At 41.5% G+C, this 25,671-nt stretch overlaps 1 protein-coding gene across 2 annotated transcripts in view; it reads left to right on the top strand.

The window, feature by feature from the left end:
- HSD17B3 (hydroxysteroid 17-beta dehydrogenase 3) overlaps positions 1-18,974 on the top strand; it is a 51,212-nt gene extending 32,238 nt beyond the window's left edge. Inside the window, exons 4-11 of one of the 2 annotated variants that reach the window (XM_049634330.1) lie at positions 690-797; positions 2,104-2,171; positions 3,447-3,482; positions 6,586-6,620; positions 7,916-7,997; positions 8,649-8,714; positions 11,980-12,129; positions 16,023-18,974. In XM_049634330.1, coding sequence (XP_049490287.1) covers positions 690-797; positions 2,104-2,171; positions 3,447-3,482; positions 6,586-6,620; positions 7,916-7,997; positions 8,649-8,714; positions 11,980-12,129; positions 16,023-16,121 — 644 coding nt within the window. In that variant the 3' untranslated portion in view covers positions 16,122-18,974. The remainder of the gene's footprint in view (positions 1-689; positions 798-2,103; positions 2,172-3,446; positions 3,483-6,585; positions 6,621-7,915; positions 7,998-8,648; positions 8,715-11,979; positions 12,130-16,022) is intronic. The other variant, XM_049634340.1, reaches the window with a different exon arrangement.
- Positions 18,975-25,671: the final 6,697 nt, after the last annotated feature.

Raw genomic sequence — 25,671 nt, 5'->3', positions numbered from 1 at the left:
TTGAGCAGGAAGCAGTTGCTGAACTCTACCTGTTGCTTTTATATCCACTGAAGGCTTCTGCACAAAGCCAAGTCCACATGGAATAGCAGAGCGAGCATGGACTTGGAGGGAGCAGAGTGTGGGTGTCTTGGGGCGAGTTAGCTTCTCTGAGCCCTAGTTTTCTCCTCTTAGCAATGGGTGTAATATCTACTTTACAAGGTTGTAGAGAGGTTTAAAATAAGATATTATATGTGTAAATGCTTTATGAATACTACCATGTTGGACAAATGCAGAGGATTGCTCTGTCTATGCCACGGGGACCTGACACTGAGGAGAGGCAACATATCACTATCCTCTTATGGCCTATAGACCAGGGGTCTCATCCTTGAGCATGAACAGGGTCACTGGGAGGGCATGCAGGGTGGAGCCTGAGAATTTCTAACTCCACTTTGAGAACCATTGCATTAAATTTATTTTAGAGCATATACTCGTCATCAGAGTAACTCTCAGAAACACCAGAAACCATCACTCACAAATCTTTTAGCACGTCCCAGCATTTATTGGGGACTTTTTCGTGTTTCTAATTGGGATAATGGTTTTATCCTCTTAAAGGTCTGCTCAGGTAGTGCCAGGAGCATTGGAGAAGTCCATGAGCAAGGGAGGGATTCGAACTCCTGTTCATTAAAGAATATCTGTTGTCTCTAATGCAGAGTGTACCACAGGGAGTAGCGTGAAGATTATACAAGCAGATTTTACCAAAGACAACATCTACGAGCATATTAGAGAAAAACTTGAAGGCTTAGAAATTGGAATTTTAGGTAAGTAAATTGCAAAATGCAAAGCATATTATAATACATTAGTAAAACAATTATCTTAGTGATGCTTGATTATTCTGTGGTAAACTTGAACTTAACCCATGACTGTCTTTTAAGTTGTAGCATTAAACAAAATATTACAATTCAATTTTTCAAGAGGCATATTGGATTAACACATTTATGTATGGCTTTGGAATGTATGAAACTAAGATACTTCAACCTTCCCAACCATATTTTATAATATGAAAATGATTTTTTCCTCCACTGATAACTGATATTAGACAGAAAGACAGAATCTCAGAAACATTGGCCTTGGGGCACCTGGGTGGCTCAGTTGGTTAAGTGTTAGCTCTTGATTTCTTCAGGTCATGATCTCACTGTTCATGGGATTGAGCCCTGTGTCAGGTTCTGCACTGACAGCTCGGAGCCTGCTTGGTATTCTCTCTCTTCCTTCTCCCTGCCCCTCCTCCCCCCACCCTTCATGCTGTCTCTCTCTCACTCTCTCTGTCTCTCAAAAACAAACAAACAAACAAACAAACAAACAAACAAACAAACGTTGGCCTAAAGAATTAGTTTAGCAAACAAACATTGCTGTGATTGATTCATGAAATAGCAAGTGAGCATGTTTATTTGAGAGTTGACTTTCTTATTCAGAAAACAAGATACTATTTTTTTTCTGTGGTGACTTATAGACAAGATATTTTATGACCTGATACAGAGCACAGTCTCTATATTGTACACAGAAGGAAGATTTGATTTCTAAACTTCCTGCTGAATTTTAAAAATAAAGACATTTTTTACTAATAAAAAATGTAAACCACATTATTACAGAAAAACCAGAAAGAATCTATGAGCACATAAATTGGTTAATATCTCCACAGCCTGAGATAATGTTCTGGTACATGTCCTTCCAGACATATACACACATATTTCCAAAGCTGGGATTAAATTTACATACTCTTTTGTAACAATTTTAAAAACCATATACCACAAATGCTTCCCCATGTCTTTAAACTTCTAAGCAGTCATAGTTTTGAATGGCTGCATTGCATTCTGCCATACGGCTGCCTCATGATCCATATGATGTGCTTCCTACTATTGGACAATTGTTTTCCCCTTCAATTTCCTCACTGTTATCAAATTATGTTGCAAAGAACAGCCTTGAACATAATTTTTTTTCTGTATGTGTTTCCTCAGGGAAACTTCCCAAGAGAAGAAACTTCTGGGGTTGAATATAAGCATTTTTAAGGCTTTTAATAAACACTTGGCTACCAGCTCCTCTGACATCATTTTGTTTTGCCTTTGTCAGTCAACAATGTCGGAATGCTTCCAAACTTTCTCCCGAGCCACTTCCTTGATACACCAGATGAAATCCAGGTAGGTCTGGTCTCTTTCTGTGGATGGTTTCCTCTCACTGGGGACTGGGCCTCCTGGCTGGGTAGTCACTAGGGCCTGGGAAAGGGTACAAGGGAGACTGTCTGGCCAAAATTCTGTATTCCAGGTGGATGTCTGTAGCTCTCCCTTTCTCTTCACCTAAGTACTTGCCACACAGGCAAGGGCACCACTTTCCATGACCATCTCTAGGATATAGACATCTTCCTCCTTCTCTGCACACCAAAACTTACCTGCCCACTGTCCCATTCTCTTGGGGCTCTGTGTTCTGCTTTATAATCTTTGAGGACTTTGTGTTGGCTAACACATTTACAGCTGTGGTTATAAGTGGGAGAAGGCCAGCTCTTTGGCTTTCATTGTCTTTCCAGGCAATAAGATTTTTTTCAACTTTCAGCGTGAGGAAAGTCTGTGACACAAAACTCTGTGGTTGGGGGTGTTGTACATCCGGCAACCTTGACCCAGACCCATGGCTGCCATTGCACGTCATCAGTGAATTTGTTACACATTTAATAGTCCTTGAAGACATGATTTGCTGACTCTTCTCCAGGTCCTGACTTTCAAAATCATGTAGTTATACCCGTTCTGAACAGGCTGTCATTGTGTGCCTGTGGTCCTATTTAATCCCCAAGTCTACTGCATGGAAAAATAATGCCAGATTGCTTGGACTTTGCTGCATGTCCTTGCAAAGTTCCCCTCTTAGCCACATATCTAACCCCATCTAAATCCCTATTTTTGGCACAAGTCTGTGTCTCTCTATTAACCATGATCCATTATTGTTTTTGTTTCTCTACTTATGTCTGCATTTGTGCTTGCTTCTGTATGTCCCTCCTTTCCTTTCTGTCTGTCTTGTGTGATTCTAGTAGTTTCTTTACCCGGCATCTGTAGCCCAGAACCTTTCTATTTGCTATGCTGTTGTCTTCTAAACCCACATATGCTAACTCTCTTCCTTTAGCTGGAAAATAACCACCTTCCTTTGAAAAACTGTATTTTGAAGGAAAATCTCTAAATTTTGAAGGAAATTCTTAATTAACTTTTACTCAAGGTCAATTCTTATAGAATCGTAGTGGACGTCAGGTGCTCCCCAGTTCTAGAGCATACTTGGTGACCATCAATCAAGAACCTCATTTCCAGGCCGAGTGAGTGAGGGGCAGTGCTCAGACCCACCCTTTTGCCCATTTTATGGTTCTTTAGCACTGACTGCCTCTCAAGAGATTTTCTCAAATCATCCAGCTAATTCATGGTTGTGATTATTTATTACAGAGTCTCATCCACTGTAACATCACCTCAGTAGTGAAGGTATGTAGTCAATATCTGTGCTAAATGCTTAAAATGTAGTAGCTGTTGGAATCTGGCAACTCAGGAGAACTGCTTTCTTCTGCAGAAGCAGAATTCTGTGAAGCTGAACTGCACTTGATTGAGAGACCAGACTGTGTTTTTTTTAATTGTCTCTCTTTTCATCAGGAAAATACAGTAATGAATTTATTCTCCAGAGTGTCTGAATCTCATTTTTCATCAAGTTTTGTCACATGTCAGGATATATTAGGCTTCAACATATTAGACATTGAAAGTTTCTCAGGATTCCAGAGTAACTTGAAAAAAAATGGTGCCTTCCTCTAATTTTCATCTTTGTTAATGGAGGAAAGCTCACTTGGTTTGAAAAATGACAGCAGGCCTGGCTTGGATTTTTCTGGACTTTTGACATTCAACAAATATTTGTTGAATTGAAATTCAAGATTTCTTTATTCTGATCCTATCTCAGCTACTAGTTAGTTGGACAGTGTTGGCCATGTGGTTTAACTCCCTTGAACTTCAGATTCTTCATCTGTTCTTGAAAGAATGTTGGACTAAGGGATGTGTCAGGTGCCATTCAGCACTCATTTTCTTTGATTAGAGTCAACTGCATAAGCATTTGCAGGCATGACTATCACAAAGCTGTCCTATATTGTGCCTTTGTGTGAATAAGAAAAAGGCACCCCCTCAGAGCAGATGATTCGGGAAAAGGTGCTGCTTAAGCATGGATAGATGATGCTTTTGTGTGAACACAATGTTTCCCTTTACTCTGAATGGGGAGAGCCCTCCTAATGGCTTGTGAGTGAACCCTGGGCTTTCAGCTGACAGTCACCCCCACAGCTGGGCACCTTGCCCAGTACACAACATTCACAACTGCACATTACAGTCCTTCTGACTGCTCTGGAAGGTCCAGTAGAACTGTAGCAGTGAATCAGTACGATCCATGGTTTCATGGCATGGGGAGCGGCATTAGGGACAGGAGGGCCCAGTCTCATTTTTATAACATGGCCTGGCAGAGAAGGGTTGCTTTCCCAAAGAAAAATAAGTTGCTATCAGTATAAGGAGGGAGATGGAGGCTGAGCAAACCAATGTAAAATGGACAAAAAGTTATGTTCACCATTGGTGGTTCTTCTGTAAAAAGTTTTGTAGTTGTGCTCAGTTTTTATTGGTACATACATCCTTTGTAAGCCGAGCAATCAATAGTTGTTTTAAAACCCCAGCTGATGTAATTGTAAGTTTTATAATGTCCAACTGTTGTCTGCAGCTTTACCACTAAAATCTTTCATGTTATTTTATACGTTGATCTTGCAGTCTTGGTCCATTTGGTCACAGGGTTTCCCAAATATATCTGACAACCTTCTGGCTCCTTTAGCAGACAAATGCTTTGATTTGCTAAAACATTTTTTATATATTGGTAGACACTAACTTCCTTAAATAGCAAAGAAAACAAATTACAGATTAGCTTTCTGAGAACACCATGCCTCAGTTGGTCACACTGGTTGGAAGCATGACTAGCATCACTTAGTCATCCCAAAGGAGCCACCTGGAAATAGTAGCGTTCTCTGTCAAGGGCAGGGATGTGGGAATGAGTCTGAAGGGAAGGTGGGGTAAGAGAGTAAATATCAGGAGCTTTGAGACAGAGAGACGCAGAAAGTCTAATGTTATCTCTCTGTTGGGATCATTCATCCAATAAGGCTAGTGATTTCAGTAGGGAGGCTTTGAAGAAATGCTGGTGCTGTCCAACACCCTCCCATAGTGCCCTTTAGGAGGAGGGGAGAGAGAGCCAAGGGGAAGATGAGGGCATCATCTAGTCCTCATGCTTCTCCTGTCTCCCTCAAAACCCAGAATTTCAGGAAGTAGTCTACTGCCACTCCACCCCCACTGCTGCCCCAGAGCAGTGAAAACATTATCTGGAGGCCCTCAGGGTTGGGATTAAAATCCTGACCTATGATATAGGGATGGTGGCAGGCATAGAGCCTACTGAGAAGCTCCTGTAGGGCCCCAGACAACACAGAAAAATAGGCAAAATTTGTCTTCTGGTCTTCAGTCTCCTTTATGTCTCTGCCCCTCCCCTTCTGTTTGGATCCTCTCTTCTCAAGCCTCTTCTAGAGACATGCTTGATTCCACTCAGTTGTACTTTTGAGAACATTTCAGTCTGTGGGTTTGCCCCTCCCTCCCTCCCTTTCCTTCCTTCCTTCCTTTCTCCCTTCCTCTTTCTTTCTTTCTTTCTTTCTTTCTTTCTTTCTTTCCTGAGAGAGAGAGAAGCAGAGGGAGAGGGAGAGAATCTTAAGTAGGCCCCATGACCAGTGGAAAGCTGGCTTGCTCTCACAATGATGAGATTATGACCTGAACTGAAATAAAGAGTTAGATACCTACTCAACTGAGTCACCCTGGTGCCTCTGCCTCTTCCTTAACTCTTAAAATGAGTGCCTTATAATTATGATATGAAAAGCTCTTTTAATGGGGCATTTAAGCTGCAGAACTGGTAGGAAAAACCCCTTCCAGGGCCAGGCAAGTTGGGACAGGGAACAGATTCCTTCACACTGCTGTAATTCCAATGGACAGATAGACATGATCTGTATATGGAGCTATTTCACAGTCCGCCTGTGAGCTGCTTACTTGGCTGCTGTGGGATTGAAGAGATGTACTTCTCTATCTCATTCCTTTTATGTGAGACGTTCACAGATACTTGTTAGATTTCCTGACATCCTTCCTACTTCTAACTCATGGGTGAAGTTTGTGATGGCCCACCTACTTATGCCTGTCTCCCAGAATGAAAAGTATCTGGGGAACTTCAGTGTTGATCCCATGGCTGGAAGCCAATTTCCATAATTTTTCACTGCCCTCATTTTTCAGGAAGACTAGCTTTATGGGGAAGAAACCAGAAGCCTCTAACAGTTTGCCGTTAGTCTAGGTTGCCTCTTGTGGGTTTTATTCAGACTCTAGTGTTGCCAGAATCATCTCCAACGAGTGTCAGCAGATTTTCAAGGCCACCTGAGAGATAAAGCTCTTTTTTACTACTTCCTCTGGCACCTGCTTCCCTAAGCCCCCACCCACTGGCTACTAACTTCCTTTGTTAGAGGGCTTAATTCTACCCTTCCTCTTACAGATGACACAGCTAATTCTGAAACACATGGAATCAAGGTAAAGTCTTTTTTTGAAAAAGTGCAGAACATGGCCTCCCTGGCCTGACAGTTAACTGACCTGGGGACTAGGGACAGGGTAGGGAGGGTGGGGGGATAGGGTTCATCTGGCTGCAGCTTTAACCAACGGAAAAACTGTGATGAAAAGACATGGTGATTGCAGCAGGAAATGTAGCATTCTGCACCAGGCCAGCTTTGCAAACAGATAAGCCTATTTGAAGGTCAAATGTGGCATCTACTGGAGGGAGGAAGAGAACAGTGGTTTCACCCACACATTGTATTAAAAAGATTAACTTGGGGTGCCTGGGTGGCTCAGTCGGTTGAGCTTCCAACTTCGGCTCAGGTCATGATCTCATGGTTTGTGAGTTCAAGCCCCACGATGGGCTCTGTGCTGACAGCCTACTTTGGATTCTGTGTTCTCCCTTTCTCTCTGCCCCTCCCCTGCTCACACTCTGTCTCTCAAAAATAAATAATGTTGAAAAAAATTTTTAAAAAGATTAACTCATGTTGAACATAAAAGAAACTTCAGAAGTTGGCCTGAGATCAAAGCCATCTTTTGTTATTTCTCAAATTTTGTAGTAAAAATCACCACCTATCGGTGTCTCTACTTAGTCCATGGTTTTATTACCCTATTACAACACCCCTTTGGGAACTGGCTTTTCTCAGGTGGTATTCATTAGACACAAATGGTTGATAGTTTTATCTTCCCTAGAAGAAGGGGCTTAGCCTTGTATTCTAATTTGCAGTTTCTTTTTTTTTCTGAATTGAATCCATCTAACTGGGAAGGATTAAAGTTACTGAATTTCAAAAGGATTAAGTAAGGACCCTGGAGACTTGTGCATGGGTTCCTGTGTGAACAGATGATGGACTGTCAAATTCCACCCAAGAAAGGATTCTGCATTTGACATCTGTCCTATCCTGGGTCATCTCTATGAATCAGAAGGGGCCTTGAACTTATGTGGTCACATTTGAGAAAGAAGACCCCTTTCTCCTGAGTCTTGTCTGAGTGGAGTTGGTTCTCTGCATTTTGATGGGGGATGTTTGTCATAGCAGAGCCGCTGTTTTGAGTCACAAGCCCTTGATGTCATGACTGTTGGGTAACATCACTGTATGGTGTTGGGGTCTACACCATAGGAAAGGGCCACTCACGGTTCTGGGGAGAACACTTAGTGCACACAGCAGCCTAGAGAGGGTGAACTTTTCCAGTGGTCACAGGAGCCCCTTTGTTTTCTTTCTTCTCAAGCTGTGTGTGATCAGGCAGCAAAACATTCAGAACTTTACTTCTTTGATTTTTAGGCGGAAAGGGCTCATCTTGAACATTTCTTCCGGGGTGGCCCTCTTTCCCTGGCCACTCTACTCCACGTATTCAGCTTCCAAGGTGAGCAGCAGCATGCAGTCCAAGTTTCCTTCTCCTTCTGCTCTTGTTTCTTCAAGCTGGCATTTTCCTTTGGACTTTGGATCATCTGGCAAGCTGATGGACAGATTTGCCTGGAGAGCAAATGTACAGGGGGCTTCTGTGTACAGGGCTCATCAGCAGGCATCTGGGAACCATGTCAGCAGATGCCCATGGGTTGATGAAGCCCTGAGGCAGCACAGCTGGACAAGCGCAGTCCCCATGGGACTCCAGGCCCCACTCAGCCTCTTGCTTGATAGCCCTGCTCCTTTGCTGCCAGCAAGTAGCACTGTGTCTTTCTTCTGTCCTGGAGGCCTAGCCAGGTGGCCCATGCCCTAGTCATAAAACCAAACCCTCAGAGGAGGGGGTGTTCCCTGGCACTGAGACAAGGGAGAGCCTTCTCTGGCTAAGGTCATCTATATGCAGTGGCCCTAGGCATGTATTAATCCCAAAATGTATGTTCCTGCTCACTGAGGGAGTTCTTCCCAGGCCAAGAAGTCCTAACTCCCATCAGACAAACTGCTGCATTTTAAGGTAAAGCAGGTCAGCTCCCTGCAGTCCCTTTAAGATCTGAATAAATTGGCTCTGAGGACAAAGCAAGCTCTCCCCTTAAGTGTTTTCTCCTTTTTGCTCCAGGCTTTTGTGTGTACGTTTTCCAAAGCCCTGCAAGCAGAATATAAAAGGAAAGGAATCATTATCCAGGTGAGGTCAACAGCTCTGAGTCTGTGGGACTGGGGCTAGGAAGTGTGGATTCCCATGGAGCTGGGGTACTGCTTCCTGCAGGGCAGGTGGCACATGCATGGCCAGGTGGGAGGGTCTGGATGACACCACGTGAGTTCCTGTGACCCTCGCAGTGGCAGCTGCCACCGTAGTTGCCCTAGGTGCTGGAGGAGGAAATGGGGCAGGGTGAGTGAGCACTGCATCATGACAGTGTCTTGGTCTTGTCTGACCAGCCTTTACTCTCTGACTCAGGTGCAGGAGATAGGTTTAGGCAGGAGGAATTGTGGAGAAGAAGCAAAAGAAAACCGGGCAAGAGATCTGTATTGAAAAGAGGCGGTGGTTGGGGGGTAGCGGCGGTTGGGCGGTGAGTAGCATTTATGAAGGGGGTAGTATTTGTTGGGGGGTAGTGGCCATCGAGGGGTGTAGTGGCAGTCGGAGAGTGGGTAGTGGCAGTGGGGGGGGGTAGTGGTGGGAGGTAGCCGCGGTCGGAGGGTGGCTAGTGGCAGTGGGGGGGGGGTAGCAACGGTTGGGGTGAGCAGTGGCGGTAAGGGAGTAGCAGCGGTGGCAGGTACTCTGGGAGCTGTTCATCTGTGATGGGCCACAAAGATCCCCACCCTGGTTCTTGAGCGGTTAGAGTAGAAGTGCTTGGCTTCCTCTTTCACCTACAACAGCAGAACCATCGTGGAGATGACCTTGTCCCAACCTTAAACAGAGGAGGGTTGTCACAGCCATCAGCAGACTGTGCAGTATGATTCTTGAGGTGTCAGTGACATATACGTGCTTGGCTCAGCAAAATAGAGTTAACTGCTTTCTGGAACTTGGAATAAACAGTTTACAGAGGTTTTTTGTTATTGTTTGGGAAGAAGCTTTAAGACATACTATTAGAAATGAAAAGGTACACTCACAGTTAAATCTGTAAAATCATTGCTGTACATACTGATTTTCAATTAAAATACCCAGGTGAGAACATCTCAGATGGTTGTTCCTATAAATTAATCACTTATAGGATAAAGGCATATCAATATGCCATATTCAATAGGCAGATATGAGTTAATGGTACAAACTTTGCAAATAGCACTGTCTTTCATGGTGAATGATTATAACAACCCTGTCACTAGACCACAGTTCTGTTCTCTGCCCTGATGGACTTAATTGTCACCTATCAGATACTTCTCCCTCCTATCCATTCTCCAACTCCCAGCTGAAGATAGATTCTTTTTGCAACAGTGCTACCCCATATAGGCTAAGTTTCCTGCAGTAAAAAATAACTCATAAAATCTCATTGGCCTCAAACTGCAAAGATTTATTTCTCATTCACTATAAGCTGGCAGAGAGGATTAACTCATTGTAGCCATGCAGGGACACAGGCAGATGGAGCAGCTGCCATCTTGGATATTGTCAGTTGAAATGCCAGAGAAAAAGTGGGAGGAGTTCCTGAAGATCTTGCTTTGATAATTAAGGGCTCTGGGTCAAAAAATATAAGAAGCATGCGTTCTCAAACCCAGTTATTTCTCTATCTGGAAACTGGGTTTAAGAATGCACGCTTCTTATATTTCTCTAAGAGTAACACTTTGAGATCTTTAGAAGAAAACTGTTATACAAATTAATGACTGTTAATTTCCATGAGAACAAATTCAGTTGGATTGATCGACTTATAATTAGATTCAGTTATGAAACAACACAATTTCAAGTGTGATATTAAGTTTTTGGGGGAGGGGGTTTGGAGCCAATGGCCAAGAAAAAATTCTTGAAGACGTCTTTGGTGCATAAAGGTGATTTTATTAAAGCATGGGACAGGACCCATGGGCAGGAAGAGCTGCACTGCGGTTGTGAAGAGTAGCTGGTTATATACTATGGAGTTGAGGGAGGTAAAGTCAAAAAGGAGGCCTCCAGAGGGACTTTGATATGCTAAAGAGGACTCAAAGATACTGGAGGCCTGGCTATTGTCAAATTAAGGTTGTTTTCCTGTAGTAAGGCATTAGCATAGGACAGTTGGGAGTTTCTGGAGAAATGTTATACTCTGTATTTGTCTCAAGTATTTGTCAATTGGCTGCAGGTTATAAGGAAATTTAATTTTACTTGCCATTTCCTTCTTGCCTTTGTTCCCCACATCACTACGGAGGCATGATGTTGGGGCTCCAGGAAACTGAGTCTATAGGTTTCTGGAGATTAGGCTATTGATAAGATTGCCTTTTTCTTGTACTTTACTAAGATATTTATAAACTGATGGAGACCCATGCCCTGTACAACTGTGATCTCTACAGTTAACCATTTGTTTTCTTTGCTTTCCTTTGTTCTTGGGCAGCCTGGCATCCCTGAGGAATATCACACATATCCCACAGGGTGTGTGTGTGTGTGTGTGTGTGTGTGTGTGCATGCATGCGCTAGCTTGTATTTTGCCCTCAACATGCCTTATGCTCCCTCATCAATGTGAAGAAAATGTGATGTGAGGAAAAATAAAACCAAGAAAACAAGCATGGATCTTTTTTTTCTTTCTAAAGATGCCGAGGTCTCTGTCTGGGAATAAAGTAAGAAACCCCATTATGAAATCTCATGCTAGGACACAGTGTGGTGAGATCCCAGGTGGAAACATGGTGTTGAGTTTGCAAGGCACAATGTGTGATTGTTTATTTTTCTTACCACAATAGGAAAGATCATCAGGTATGTGCCACTCCTGGCTCCTAACTGAAGCGTGAAAGTGTGAATCCAGAGAGCTTTGCATTGCTCCAGCTTTGGCTGTATGTGTTAGAAATAAACTTCTCAGGCAATGTTGCCAGATAAAATATAGGACATCCAGTTTAGTGTGAATTTCAGATAATAGTAATTTCTTTTTTGGTATAGGTGTAGGTCATGTAATACTTGGGACATATTATACTTTAATCTTTTTCCTTGTTTGTCTGGATTTCAAATTTTACTGAGTGTCCTACATTTTTATTGTTGAAATCTGGCCACCATGTCTAAGAGATAACTCATGTCCTCAGTCACCCCATGTACATTTGAACCACCTGACATGGTTGTGGCTAAGGTCTCAGCTTGAGTTAGTGATAAAGTTAAACCAGAAACCAGCCTTTCTGATTCACAGCTCTGTGCCAGTTTATGCCTTTTCAGTGCTCCATTATCAGTTAAGATCCCGAGACTTTTTACAGGAAGAACAGAATTGGAAAATGAAGAGGTGGTTAAAATAAGTGTTAATTGCTCAGGTGTGGACAGATTGCTCCTGTGTTATGGCCTTTATTTCCCATTGTAGGTGCTGACCCCCTATGCTGTTTCAACCCCAATGACAAAGTATCTAAACACCAACATGGTAACCAAGACTGCTGATGAGTTTGTTAAAGAATCACTGAATTATGTCATGATTGGAGACGAAACCTGTGGCTGCCTCATCCATGAAATCTTGGTAACTGATAAATTCTTTCTCAAAGCAAGAGAGGCAGGTGTGCAGGCAACCCCAGTAGAGCTCTTCCTTGCTATTGGAACAGTCAACTGTTTCCTTTAGTGCTGCCAGAGGGTATGCTACTAAGTAGTAATATAGCCAGTTAAAGAGCATATGTGGCAAAGAGGAGAAGCTGGAGGCCTGGGTGCTCAGACCATAGATAATCCCAAAATTGGCAAATATCACCCTTGGCTGCCTCACTTCTTTCCTCAAAAAGTAAGGTGGCTTCCTGAGTGCTTGGAAAGGGCAGACCAAGACACAGGGAGCTTCCGTGGGTGGGGGTGAAAGGGGTTGCTAATGTCTTCTCTGGCCCCCTGTGTTAGGAAATGTTTAGCTAACTGGCTTTCCAGGAAAAAAAAAAACCCAAAACCTTTATTTATAGTGTTTGCTGATTTCCATGGTTTAAGAGCTCCCCCATGGCTGAGTTTATAGCTACCATTGTGTTGTCATGGCACTTGAATTTAAGAGTGTGCATGATTGGCTCTTTTGGGCAAGAACAAGCTGGCTCTTGCACAGCATGGACTCCACCAAATGTGGGAATAAAATTCAGTGGCATACGGTATGAGGAGTTCCTACTGTCCCTAGGCTGCTTTTAGAAGCAACCACAAACATGAAACACAGGTAGATTTGACTGTTGCATGCTGATACTGAAAACAAACACACACAGTGTCAGGGCAGTTCTGTTGCTGGTATCACCAACACATTTTAGACAGATCTATACTTTCCCTTCATATTTCAACTTTCTCCTCTGCCTCATGTGCTTTTCTACCATGGGAATTTGGTTTCTCCCCACTGTCTCTTTCTCTCTCAGGTGCTAGAAGGATTCATGGGTGAATACACTAAATCTTCCCAAAGCATTCAATTACCTCTTGGGACTTACAGAGACTCTACAAGAGATACTGAATTGACTTAGAGAACTACTTGCTACTTTTACTGTAGAACCCCAACAGTGTGCAGAATCACCAATTTAACACACACTTTTACAAAGTGGACATGCAGAAAGACCGTTAGATATTTATTTTGCCTATTGCTGATCTGGTCTTTCTCCAGATTACCACTTGCTGCGTGGTGGATAAACAAATGTACAATGAGTTTAAATTTAGTTTGATCTGGTAATCTAAACTACATATTTAGAAAATGTGCTTTTGTCTATTATTTAAAGTTTTCAGTCTTTCTGGGAGCATCCCTTTCTCCTGACTCTCTCACTGAGATGATATTGGGAAGAAAAATCTCCACTATTTCCTGCTGGTCCTTAAGTGTGTGTGGCTGATGTCCCACATCTACCTGGTGCTTGGTGACCCTTTCTGTCCATTTGGCTTGGCCAGTGAACTGCCAGCTGATAACTGCAGACCTCTGAATCTCTGCTACTTCCCTCATCCAGCCATAGCCCTGCAGTCCTTCTGCAGCTTTGGTTCATAAACATGCTCTGGCTCTCACTTCCACATCACCATCAACATGGACTTGACTCATGCTGGATAAACGAATGTCAGCACCTCCCTCACCATGCTGAGATAATGTTCCATATCTCCCCCTTTGCCTTCAGTGCCACCCTTACTTATTTAACACAGTTTCGTATTCTTTATCTGAATCCCCTGGTTCCCCAGCCCTCTACCCAGCCTAAGCCCAGAGGACACACATATCAAAGGACACACATCCTCTGGGATGTTGATGTCTTTAATGGAATCCATCAGCATTTAGAAAATGTTTTCTTGAGCCAATAGCCTGGCTTTCAAGGATGTTGCTTTGCTATATAATGCAATTCTAGATGTCAAAAGTTGAAAAAAATGTTTGGCTTTTCTTTTTTGATTTCTTTTTTTGGTAATGTTTGCTTGTTTGTTTGTTTGTTTTGAGATAGAGATAGAGAGAGAGAGAGAGAGAGGTAGAGAGAGAATCTCAAGCAGGCTCTGCACTCTCAGCATAGAGCTCAATGAAGGGCTTGATCTCACAAACTGAGATCATGACCTGAGCTGACATCAAGAGTTGGATGTTTACCTGACTAAGCCACACAGGAGCTCCTCTCTTTTGATTTCTTATGTAACAGATCAGATCTCTTCTGGCAAACAGATGCCAAGTACAGACTAGGCAAAAGAGTCCTTGTGCCTGTCAAAGTAAAAGAGAAAGCAAAGGAGAACACACAAATCATTAAAGCCAATTTAGTGTTTGCCGGGACTTAGAAAGATTGTTGAATCTAAAGTTATGAGTAATCAAGTAGAATCGACTGGTAAACAAAAAACCATTCCATTACAAAAAGGCAAGGCAAAGACAACATGCTCTTTACTCCCAAGGAGTTTTAGGGCAGGAACTGACATTAGAATGGAATCTCTAAGGTAGAGTCTGTGTGGTACTTGAGGTTACCTCACTTAATCCTCCTAATCATTTAGTAAGGTAGGTCATTTGGATCTTGTTTTACAGTTGAAGAAACTTAAGTTCAGAGCTAGATCAGATGCCTAAGGCCACTTGACTGGTAATGGTGAAGCTAGGGTTTAAGTCCACTTTAGCTCAATGTCATGCTTTTCCTGGTTTCATCTATACCATCCTTCTAGGTTGGTATGGGGTAGACAGCAATGGAGATGGAAGAAGGGACCTTTTAGAACATTTTCTAGGGACCTGGAATCATTTATTTTCTTTATGGATGACTTCACTAAGCCAAAATATTTAGTTTAAGGCAGAGCTAATGAAAGGGCTTGATTTTGCTGTAAGATTAAAAAGCTCTAAAGGGGAGAAAGATGAAGTCCTTGAGGAAGAAGTTGCATTCACTCATTGACTTGGTTGGTGGAAGAAGAGTTCTACTTTGGTTCCCAGAAGCTGTCTTTGGTCCCCTGCTTAGAAATATCTCAATTAATGCAATGGTCTGAGAATCTGAGCTGTCTGAAGAATATGAACACTCCCTGAAAAGCTCACATCTTCCTCTGGTTGAAAGCCTGTTGTTTAGTGGGGAGCAGGAATGTTGGATGCCCAAGATTACAATGTAGACAAAATGATTTTTTATGGGGGTCTGGACCAGTTTTATAGGACATGGGTATGATTTGAGGGCAAGAAGCCTTCCAATGCTTGTGCCTATGCCTGACATGCAGCCAACTAAGCATTCATGCCTTGGCTTGAAACACCCTACTCCTTTTCCAAGAAAATGCTCTGTGTTAGTAATTTATACCTTGCTGTGTCAGACTTTTGTTCGTGAATTCATCTATGCATTTGTGTATTTGCTTAGCACCTATTATGCCTCAGGCATTGTGTAAGGTAATAAGAGCATTTCTGACTGTTTTCTGGAATCTCATTTTAGTAGAACCTTGGTAAAAAGAACCTGAAGACACTGGGGAGATTGGGCACCAGGAAGAGGAAGTGCTTACTAAGAGAAGGAGAAAGGGGTGTGGGGTGAGTTCTGAACAGAGTTCTCTTAATTTAGAATTTCTTCTGGGCCGATTGTACAAGTGACTGTTTTGGTTTCTGAGAAAATCTTGCTTGCTGAGAAAGTGCTACAAAATTTTTAAATTTTAGCAAATGCTTAAAAGATTTTGAGACTTAAGTTCAGTAGTCAGAAAGATATTTTTAGGGGCGCCTGGGTGGCCCAATCGGTTAAGTGTCTGACTCTTGATTTTGGCTCAGATCATGATCTCATGATTTGTGAGTTTGAGTGCTGTGTTGGGCTCCATGCTGATTGCTTGGATCCTGCTTGGGATCTTCTCTCTCCCTCTCTCTACCCCTTCCCTGCTCATGCTTTCTGTCTGTCACTCAAAATAAATAAACTTAAAAAAAAGAAAAATATTTTTAAAGATAATGACTATAAACTGAGATGTTTAGTTGTAACTTGTTTGCTCTTCTTTTTTCCCCCCAAACACTCATGTTTTTGTCTATTTAAGCGGAGCTTCCTGAACCTGATCCCATCCTGGGTTTTGTACAGCAGCACATTCCAGAAGAAATACATGGACTACCTCAAGCACAATACCAACACCATATAGTCCAAGTGGGCTGATGCTCCATCCAGCATTGTTCTCCAAGTTCCGTGTTGGCTGCAGAAAACTTATGAGCAGACCAGCACCTGCCACTCCTCTGAAGCTGGAGATGCTGTGTCATGAATACAGTACTGAAAATACAACTTTTTTTTTCCATTTTACTTGAGTCTGGAGATCTTTGGAAAAGCTGTAGTGTAAAAATGTGTTGTGCAGTGGGGTTTTGTGGCTTTCTGTGTGAGAAGATGGGAGTGTCTATAGGAGAAACTAGAGGAATTTCTACATGGGATTATAACATAAATGTGGTGAGAAGAAAGCCTTTGATACTTGGCATATTCAGAACAATTATACCTATAAGCTACTTTATAGCTATGTTAAAGAAAGTCTGAAGGGGACACCTTGGTGGCTCAGGCAGTTAAACGTCCCACTCTTGATTTCTGCTCAGGTCATGATCTCTCAGTTTTATGAGTTTGAGCCCCAAGTCAGCTTCTGTGCCCTGACCATGTGGAGTCTGCTTGGATTCTCTCCCTCTCTCTCTGTCCCTCCTCTGCTCATACTTTCTCTGTCTCTCTCAAATTAAATAAACTTAGGGAAAAAAAAGAATGTCTGAAGTTACTAAACTTTACCAAGACTGCTCTCGTCCTAGAGCACTCAACCTGAGCTCTTTAGAGACCCAGAAAACTCTAGGGGAAGGTTGTGCAGGCAACAGCTGCATCAGGCCAGTTTCTGGGACCCTCCCATTTCAACTAATGCATAACCAGCTTTATCTATTTTATTTATATTTGGGGTTCTATGTCAGGCTGTGCTCACAAAAATAAAACAGAAAAGCATATATTGATAAAAATAGTTTAAAAACCATTACTCTAATGCAGGAGTTGATACCTGCAGAAATGAAATTTTTGTAAGTCTCCAGCTTTAAGGGTGCTGGGCTGAGGGCTTTACTTGTCAACACATGGAGATGGTGTTTTGGGGAACTATTATCCATCAGCTCTTGAGGGAGTTGGAGGAGGAGCACAGCAGCAGGCAACCCTGTTTTGGCTGGCCTTGGTCAAGAGTGTTACCCCCATGACATCACCGTGCTCTAGGTGCTGCTGACACTTGGTGGCACTCATCTTTTCTGAGACCATCATTGGCATTAGTAGTGTGAAAAAAGAATTTATGTATTGCTGCTCTATTTATAAAAGGAGTCTGGGAGATTTGGTTGGAATTTATGGGACATTTTGATATTCTGGGGGAAGCACAGGGTAGATAGAACATTTAAAACCTTGGTAAGGTTGGAAATCATGGGCTGTAATATCATAGCTTTTATTAAGCCTGCTCTGGGGAAAAGACTGGGAAAAGTTATTCATTCTGAGGTGTAGATACCTACTTAAATTTTCTCAATTATGGGTAACAATAACTACAGTACAGAATGTTTTTACAGTGCCCATATGTATTGGTTATTTACTTGTTGTCTTCCGTCCTAAGCCCCACCTTTCATACTCTGATCTATGATGCTGGGCTAGGAAGTTTCAGACTCTGGTCTTAAGACACTTATGCCAGCTGGTTTTGCATTAGATTCTGCCCATGGGAGGCCAATTTGGGAGAGAAAAGGAGGTAGGAGGGCCAGGGAAACTCCTTCCTATTCACACTCTTATTACCATCCTTCTGCAGAGGGGACAGTGTTAGCCACACTCAGCACCAACCAGGAAGCAGCCTGCAAGGATGTACTACCACCCTTCACAATGCCCCGTTTGGGCATTGACCAGGCAGCGGTTCCCCCTTGGAGCACTCAGTTCCTAGAAACACCACCTCCTCCACTGGTTCTACCAGTCCTGCAGCCACTAATAGCTGAGTTACCTAGTATCCTCTTTTTGCCCTTTCAGCCTTCTGAATTTAGTGTTACCAATTCCTTCTACTCAATCCCTTCTGTTTGAAATGCTCAGTGTGCTTTCTCTTTTTGTTATTGGCCCTGGCTGAGACTTTCAGTTGATTATCTTGACTGATCTAGGAAGCTGAGTGGGTTGAATCTTTTTTTGACAATGAAGAATCAGAAACTCAGAGTTCTGAAACTGAAGGCATGATTGATCAATTTGAGGAATTATTTGCAAATGTGTGGGGAGGCCATAGAGAAGTCATCGGAGTTAGTAGAGTGGTGCTTTTATTACCCCAAAGCCTGAAGGGGCTGGGAAGGGAGCAATTACAGACCCAATGAGAGAGACAGAGAGAGGAGGCTGGTGGTCAGAGGAAGGGAGAGGAAGAAGGAGAGGGCTGGAGAAAGAACAGTGTAAGGATCGCTGTCTCAGAGGAGCTGTGACCCTTGGCTGAGAGAAGCTGACAAGTTGTGGCCACCCCATAGAGAGGGAGAGAGGATTGTGATATTGTGATTTCTAATAATAAATATATGTTATCTTCATCTCTATTCCTTGGAATTTCCCAGGTGATAAGAGCAATAAGTGTGTCATTTTTATTCGTAACAAGCCGCTTTTCAAACATGCTTGAGTTTATATTAATGAGGTGACTTTTGGAAAGCCCCTAAGGATGGAGCTGGTTGCCAGAGGAACTGACCATGTGATTAGAAGGTTGGAACTTTCATTCCTACTCCACAATCTTTGGGGAGGGGAGAGAGGGTGGAGGTTGAGTTCAATCACTAATGACCAATGATTTAATCAATCGTGCCTACATAATGAAGGCTTTATAAACTATGGGTTTTGGAGAGCTTCTAAGGTTGGTGAACATGTGGAGGTGCTAAGAAGGTGGCATGCCTGGAGAGGGCAGGGAAGCTCCATGCCTTTTCCCATATACCTTGCCCTCTGTATCTCTTATATCCAGCTGTTCCTGAGTTGTATTCTTTTATAATAAACTGGCAATCTAGTAAGTAAACTACTTTCCTCAGTTCTGTGAGCCATTCCAGCAAATGAGTGAACCTGAGGAGGGGTCATGGGCACTTTCATTTTATAGCCACTAAATTGGTCAGAAGCTTAGGTGATAACCTGGATTTGCAATTGGCATCTAAAATGGGGGCAATGTTATAGGACAGCCTTTAACCCGTGGGATCTGATGCTCCCTTCAGGTAAAGAGTGTCAGAATTGAGTTAAATTACAGGACACCGAGTGGGTGTCTGAGAATTGCTTGGGGTGGGAACCTCTCCACATATTTGGTGACCAGAATTACTGGGAGTAGAGTGTTGAGAGGAGAAACAGGAGTGTTTTTCCTTTGCAAGAATAAATACCTCAACTTCACTTCCCTGCTGTTCTCTGGGTCTCCTGCTGGTGCCTGCTATTGGTCACATCTAACTGGAAGCTAGTTCACTGATGTATTTTGTGAGGTTAATCTGGGATACCAGATCAGGGGTTGGAGGAAGAACAGAGATTAGATTTGGAGGAAAGAGATGCAACATAAGACCCACATATTAAGTGATTTTCTCAAAGTCATACCATTAATAGTTGGTGGCTCCTGAATTGGGGCTACTGTCTATTCTCTATGTTTCAAAAGGGATAATACTTTAAGCTCAAAGAATAAATATCTCATTGTGGAATTCAAGATTTCAGCAAAGTAGGTGATATCTTACAGACATTAAAGTCTCACTTGCTTAAATGTGAGACAACTATGCTTGTTAGCTATTCTAGGTATTATTGCCATATAACAAGTGATCCCCCAACCTAGTGGCATAAGATGACCACCATTTTCTTGTGCCACAGATTTCGTGGGTCAGAAAGGGCACAATGGGATAGTTTGGTTTGCTCCATGATATCTAGGAGCTCAGCTGGGAAGACTCAAAGGCTGGAAATGAGTCAGCCTCTGAAGCTGGAAACATCTGAATGATTGCTTAGTTATTTGTCTGGCAATTGATGGGAGTTATTATCTGGGACCACAGCTGGGCTGCTAGATGGAAACCTACACATGTCTCCTCTATGTTCTGCTTGGTTTTACTCACAGCACGGTGACTGGGTTCCAAGAATGAGCATTCAAAAGAAAACTAAGAGAAAGCCATACTGTCTTATATGACTTAGCCTTGAAGTCACATGACATTATTCCAACCCTTTCCAGATTCAGTGGGAGGGAACACAAACCTACCTCCTGATGGGAGAAGTACCATGTGTAACAGGAACTATTGTTGTCACCATTTTAGAAAATACAATGAGCCTTACTAATTAATCTTACAGTAAGTGTTTGTCCTAGCATGTATCAATGATGGGGAGTTACTTGGCATTTCAACTACTGATGCAGCAACTTCTAAAAGTATAGACATTGTTTCTAAGCCTTCACATCAAATCCTAGCAAATTTGCCTTTGGGGAGGAACTTCCACAACTGGCAGCTTAGAAGAGAAAAGAAATGCACTTCAGTATATACAACCTGAGGCAGATTTTAGATATAGTTTTTAGCTTTATAATATGTGGGTTTATCCAATGTATTAGTGCTGAGTTGGTTTGAATGACTGATTGTCTCACAAGCTTTTTGTGGGCCTTTAAGAGAAGATTTCTTCATAACAAAGGCCTCAGTATGTTGGATTGAAATGGGAGTGAAAAAGCTCTATATTTTATCTCTGTAACCACTAACACTAGAAACTAGCTGTCATTTGTTGAGTACTAATAATGAGTCAAGGACTATGTAAATCCTCTTTATTCTTAGGAAGTAGGAACTATTAATATAATCTTCTATCAATATTACTTTCCTTTTACATGTGGGGAAATGAAGAAAAAAAAAGTTGAGAAATGCCCACAGGTTTACCTGACCAGTGAGTGGCAGGGCTGGGATTTGAATGTGGGTCATCTTCCAGACTATAGTAGAGTCCTACCTGCCTGGGATAAGGTTCTTTAACTGAGCTTAAGAGCAAGGGGTGGACACTATTCCCTCCAACAATGTGTTTTTCACTTTCACACGTTGTGGAGAGAGAGGAGCCATCAGCCTTTGCAGCCAAGCCCATGTGCCTCAATTTCAACACTGACCATTTTCCAAATTTACCATTGCCTGGGAATCATTTGGGAAGAGGGAGGCTTGCCAAATTTTCTGAACTTTTGTTTCTGCTGAGCAGTACCAGGCTCTTGTCTCTTGCCCGATTCTCTTCTTTTTGTTTGGAGGGCTTGGAACTCCAAAGAACAGCATCGGCAGCTGGTCATTTAGATGGAAGGATTCACTCTGTGTTCTTCCAGCCTTCCATCCGTGCTACCTCCCAGGATGCCAAAGCCTGGAGAATCCCTCTGACAACACTTGGAGCAGGAAAATGAGGTGATTATGGGCTGCTGCTCTGAAAAAACTTGGGAGCTGTGACTGGGGCAGTTCCCTGGGGCATCATCCATTTCTTGCTCGTGTGGGATAGGAACCAGAATGCCCCACTTCAAAAGACTCCTTAAGCTAACGCTTGCCAAAGAAAGTTGAAGATGGTCATCCCAGGGTCAGCATGATTTTAATCAAGTTTGTCTGCTTCTGATGCCAAGAAATGATGTTTATTCTCTCTGTCATTTATCCACTGTGCTGAGGTCTTAGCCTGGCCTGACTTGCTACTGCCCTCTAATGGGCTGGGAGGGAGACGGGTGGGTCTTTCTATCTAATCCTGTAGGAATTTTAGAACAGGATCCAGTTTGAGAAAAGAAATCCCTCAAATCTTTTTGTTGTTGTTGTTAGTTTTTTAAAAAATTGAAATATAATTAACATGTAACATTGTATTGGTTTCAGGTGTACAGCATAACGGTTGGATATATGTATATATTACAAAATGATCACAATAAATCTAGTTAACATCCATCATCACACATATTTACAATTTTTTTTTCTTGTAGTAAGATCTCTCTTAGCAACTTTCAAATGTGCGATATGGTATCATTAACTACAGTTACCATGCTGTATATTACATCCTCAGGACTTATTTATTTTCTAACTGGAAGTTTGTACTTTTGACCACCTTCACACATATTGCCCATTCCCTGTTCTCTGTATCTATGAGCACAGGTGTTTTTTTTTTTTTTTTCTTTTTTTTTTTTTTAGATCTTATGTATGAGTGAGATCATATGGTATTTGTCTTTCTCTGTTTGACTTATTTGTCTTAACATAATGCCCTTAAGGTTTGTCTCTCAATTTTTTTTGTGCTGTTTGTGTGTGTGTGTGTGTGTGTGTGTGTGTGTAGGTGAGTAGGGGGTTCATGAAGAGAGAAAGAAAAGGACCAGAGAAGAGAAAAGGACTATTTCAGGTTCATACACAGACAAATGGCTGACAATGAGCCTCTTGGGGCTCTGGTTACATCATCAGTAAAATTAGAAGGCTTGGCTACATGTTCCATAATTCAGCTCTTATAGTTTATACATTTTAAGTCAGTTTTGGAAATAATTTTTCTTTCTCAATCTTTAAAAAACAAATTCCTGATTATAAACATTTTTGTAGTGTAGGAAATACAGAAACTATAGAAGAAAGAGAAGAAAACAAAAATCACCATTTACCCCACCACCCAATATTAACCATTGTTCACTGATTGTGGATTTTTAAAATAAATTTTCTGTATGTGTATGTGTGTGTGTATGTGTGTGCACGTGCACATATATATGTCTAAATGCAGATTTTCTATTCCTCTTTCTCAAGATTAGAGCATGAGATTTCCTTGTGTTAATAAGTATTCAAAAGGTGATTTACAGTTGTTACTTAATACTTATTCATTATGACCAAACATAATTTATTTTATGACCCCTTTTGCTTTGCATTTAGGTATTTTTGACTTTTAAAATCTTATAAATAACTTATAAAAATGTATATCCTTGTATGTGCATCTTTTTGTTTTGCTGATATTGATATGTTTTTATGATGGCTTGTTAATTCACATACTGTATAATTCTCCTGTTTGAAGTTTACATTCAGATTGTTTTCAGTGTACTCACAGAGTTGTGCAACCATTGCCATCATAAATTTTAAGAATAATTTTAGAACATTTCATCACCCCCTAGGGGGAGTCCTGTACCCATCAGCAGTCACTCCTCATTTCACATCCCCCAAGCAGCCACTAATTTACTTTCTGTCTCCATGGATTTGCCTGTTCTGGACTTTTAATATAACTGGAATCATATAATACGTGACTTTTTGTTATTTCTCACCTAGCATAATGTTTTCAAGGTTCATCCATGTTGTAGCACTTGTTTCCTTTTTATTGTTAAATAGTATTCTAGTGTGTGGATAGATCACATTTTAATTATCAGTTCATCAGTTGATGAACACTTGGGTTGTTTCAACTTTTTGGCTACTATGAATAATGGTGCTATGAACATTTGTGTACAAGTTTATATATGCGCATATGTTTTCAATTTTTTTGGGTATATACCTAGTGGAATTGTGGGTTACATGGTAACTATTTATTTATTTATTTATACCCAAGTTAGTTAGCAGGAGTAGATTCTAGTGATTCATCCGTACGTATAACATTCAGTGCTCCTCCCAACAAGTGTCTTTCTTAATGCCCCTTACCCGTTTAGCCCATCCCCCACACACAACCCCTCCAGCAACCCTCAGTTTGTTCTCTATATTTAAGAGTCTTTTATGTTTTGTCCTCCTCCCTGTTTTTATATTATTTTTGTTTCCCTTCCCTTATGTTCATCTGTTTTGTCTCTTAAAGTCCTCATATGAGTGAAGTCATACTATATTTGTCTTTCTCTGACTAATTTCCCTTAGCATAATACCCTCTGGTTCCATCCACGTTGTTGCAAATGGAAAGATTTCATTCTTTTTTATTGCTGAATAATACCCCAATTATATATATATGTATATATATACACACACACACACACACACACACACACCATATATACCATGGTAGGTATATATATATATATATATATATACCATATCTTCTTTATCCCTTCATCTGTCAATGGACATTTGGGCTCTTTCCATACTTTGGCCATTGTTGATAGTATTGCTATAAACATTGGGGGTGCACATGCCTCTTCAGCATACCTGTATCCTTTGGATAAATCCTAGTAGTGCAATTGCTAGGTTTAAGGTAGTTCTATTTTTAATTTTTTGAGGAACATCCATACTGTTTTCCAGGGTGGCTGTACCAGTTTGCATTCTCACAAGCAGTGCAAAAGAGATCTTTTCTCCACATCCTCACCGATATCTGGTGTTGCCTGAGTTGTTAATTTTGGCCATTCTGACTGGTGTGAGGTGATATCTCATTGTGGTTTTGAGTTGTATTTCCCTGATGATGAGTGATGTTGAGCATATTTTCATGAGTCTGTTAGCCATCTGGATGCCTTCTTTGGAGAAGTGTCTATTCATGTCTTTTGCCCGTTTCTTCACTGGATTATTTGTTTGTTGGGTGTTGAGTTTGGTAAGTTCTTTATAGATTTTGGATATTAATCCTTTATCTGATATGTCATTTGCAAATATCTTCTCCTGTTCCATTGGTTGCCTTTTAGTTTTGCTGATTGTTTCCTTCACTGTACAGAAGCTTTTTATCTTGATGAGATCCCAATAGTTCATTTTTGCTTTTGTTTCCCTTGCCCCCAGAGACATGTTGAGCAAGAAGTTACTGTGGCCAAGGTCAAAGAGGTTTTTGCCTGCTTTCTCCTTGAGGATTTTGATGGCTTTCTGTCTTGTGTTTAGGTCTTTCATCCATTTTGAGTTTATTTTTGTGTATGGTGTAAGAAAGTGGTCCAGGTTCATTCTTCTGCATGTCACCGTCCACCCAACACCATTTGCTGAATAGAATGTCTTTATTCCATTGGATATTCTTTCCTGCCTTGTCGAAGACTAGTTGGCCATATGTTGGTGGGTCCATTTCTGGGTTCTCTTTTCTGTAGCATTGATCTAAGTGTCTGTTTTTGTGCCAGTACTATACTGTCTTGATGATTACAGCTTTGTAATACATCTTGAAGGATTGTGATGCCTCCAGCTTTGGTTTTCTTTTAGGATTGCTCTGGCTATACAGGGTCTTTTCTGGTTCCATACAAATTTTAGGATTGTTTGTTCTAGCTCTTTGAAGAATGTTGGTGTTATTTTGATAGGAATTGCATTGAATATGTAGATTTCTTTGGGTAGTATTGACATTTTAACAATACTTCTTCTTCCAATCCCATGAGCATGGAATATTTTTCCATTTTTTTTGTGTCTTCTTCAATTTCTTTCATAAACCTTCTATAGTTTTCACTGTATAGATTTTTCACCTTTTTGGTTACTTTTATTCTTAGGTATTTTATGGGTTTTGGCACAATTGTAAATGGGATAGATTCCTTGATTTCTCTTTCTGTTGCTTCATTATTGGTATAGAAATGCAACCGATTTCTGTGCATTGATTTTATATCCTGTGACCGCTGAATTCATGGATCACTTGTAGCAGTTTTTTGGTGGAATCTTTTGGGTTTTCCATATAGAGTATCATGTCTGTGAAGAGTGAACGTTTGACTTCCTCCTTGTCTACTTGGATGCCTTTTACTCCTTTGTGTTGTCTGATTGCTGAGGCTAGAACTTCCAATACTATGATGAATAACAGTGGTGAGAGTGAGCATCCCTGTCATATTGCTGACCTTAGGGGGAAAACTGAGTTTTTCCCCACTGAGGATGATATTAGTGGTTCGTCTTTCATATATGGCTTTTATG

Source organism: Panthera uncia, chromosome D4 (assembly GCF_023721935.1).
Source record: "Panthera uncia isolate 11264 chromosome D4, Puncia_PCG_1.0, whole genome shotgun sequence".
NCBI classification, from domain to species: domain Eukaryota; kingdom Metazoa; phylum Chordata; class Mammalia; order Carnivora; family Felidae; genus Panthera; species Panthera uncia.
The sequence above is the reverse complement of the archived record's forward strand: the minus strand, read 5'-3'. Positions and strand labels throughout refer to the sequence as shown.